General features: G+C 40.0%; 1 protein-coding gene across 1 annotated transcript in view; it reads left to right on the forward strand.

Annotated features, from left to right (window-relative positions):
- The window catches only part of MYB (v-myb avian myeloblastosis viral oncogene homolog), a gene marked incomplete at its 5' end in the record, with an annotated part of 23,299 nt that extends 22,656 nt beyond the window's left edge, over positions 1–643 (forward strand). Inside the window, one exon of the mRNA XM_009081897.1 lies at positions 411–643. Within this exon, the coding sequence (XP_009080145.1) occupies positions 411–527 (117 nt within the window). The remainder of the gene's footprint in view (positions 1–410) is intronic.
- Positions 644–1,269: the final 626 nt, after the last annotated feature.

A 1,269-nucleotide genomic window follows, 5' to 3' on the forward strand; every position in this document is an offset into this window, starting at 1 on the left:
CACTGAGCAATATAACTGTGGGCTTTAGCCTGTCTGTGCTCTGTTGACTGCAAAGTCCACCTGCCAAGTACATTCCTTTTAGACCTTTCACATAAAGGAAGGGCTAAAGGCACAGGTATAGATATGGCCACGCAGAAAGGACACAGAGAGAAGCAGGGAGGTTTGGATTCTGGCTCCTAGTGGTGTGCCTCTCTGCAGGTCATCTGGTCTACCTGCCCCTGTAGTCACTTAACAAGAAGTAGGGGTGATATTTTTTTGCTTGTTGTGTTGAGTTTTGAATTCCTCTGGAGATAGGACAACATCCTACTGCATGTTCGTGCAATGGTTAATTGGGGATAAGCCCAGCTTTGGCTGGGCCTATGGGTAAATCATGTGGCATTCAACCCAAATCTTTCTGTCTTCTGATTTAGCATCTGAACAATGCATGGGAGTCGGCGTCCTGTGGGAAGATCGAGGATCAGATGGCTCTGTCGGATCAGGCACGCAAGTACATGGCCACCTTCCCCACCCGGACTCTGGTGATGTGAAAGGTCGGCAGATAGAGAAGCATTATGGTTTTGAGAACACTTCACCTCTGCTGGGAAATTTGTGTTCCTCTGCATGAAAACTTTTCATGAATGGGAGAAGAGCCTATCTTTGTTGTGGTACAACAGTTGGGAGCAGCACAAAGTGCATTTAGTCACTCAGCATATATATTCTTGTTGGATTTCACCCAACTTAAGAGGATTTTTTTTTTTAATGATACTTACCTAAATTATTAGGTATTAAGTTTGAATCAGTAATTAATGATCTTAAGTGCAGACTTATAATAAAGATGATTTTTCTTGTACTTTTTGAGATCAAGCAGACTTAATACACCAGTATTGTTATTTCAGTGATGTGCTAGCCAGGGGTGGGGTTTTGTTTGTGCCATTTTTAATTTTTTTTAATAATAAAAGAGCAGGTACTCAAACAGATATATTTTAAATCACTGAACAAAATGCATTGGTGTAAAATACCGAAGTGAAAAGCATTACTACAAACGCTTGTCGGTGCAAAAGGGGAAAACTGATCAAGATTGTGAATGCTCAAACATCCATGTCTCTTGAAATACTCTTCTGGTTTGGTTCTAGACCATTATACATTGCGTGGTCCTGTTGGGGGGGTGGGTAATTAGCTTGCTTTAAAAGAATATTACTGTATGAAACATAGATTTATGAGAAAAATTATATTTTTATTCAGTAATTTAATTTTGTAAATGCCAAATGAATACTGTGTTTTGCTGCTACA

Source organism: Acanthisitta chloris, unplaced genomic scaffold (assembly GCF_000695815.1).
Source record: "Acanthisitta chloris isolate BGI_N310 unplaced genomic scaffold, ASM69581v1 scaffold4429, whole genome shotgun sequence".
Taxonomy (NCBI): Eukaryota; Metazoa; Chordata; class Aves; order Passeriformes; family Acanthisittidae; genus Acanthisitta; species Acanthisitta chloris.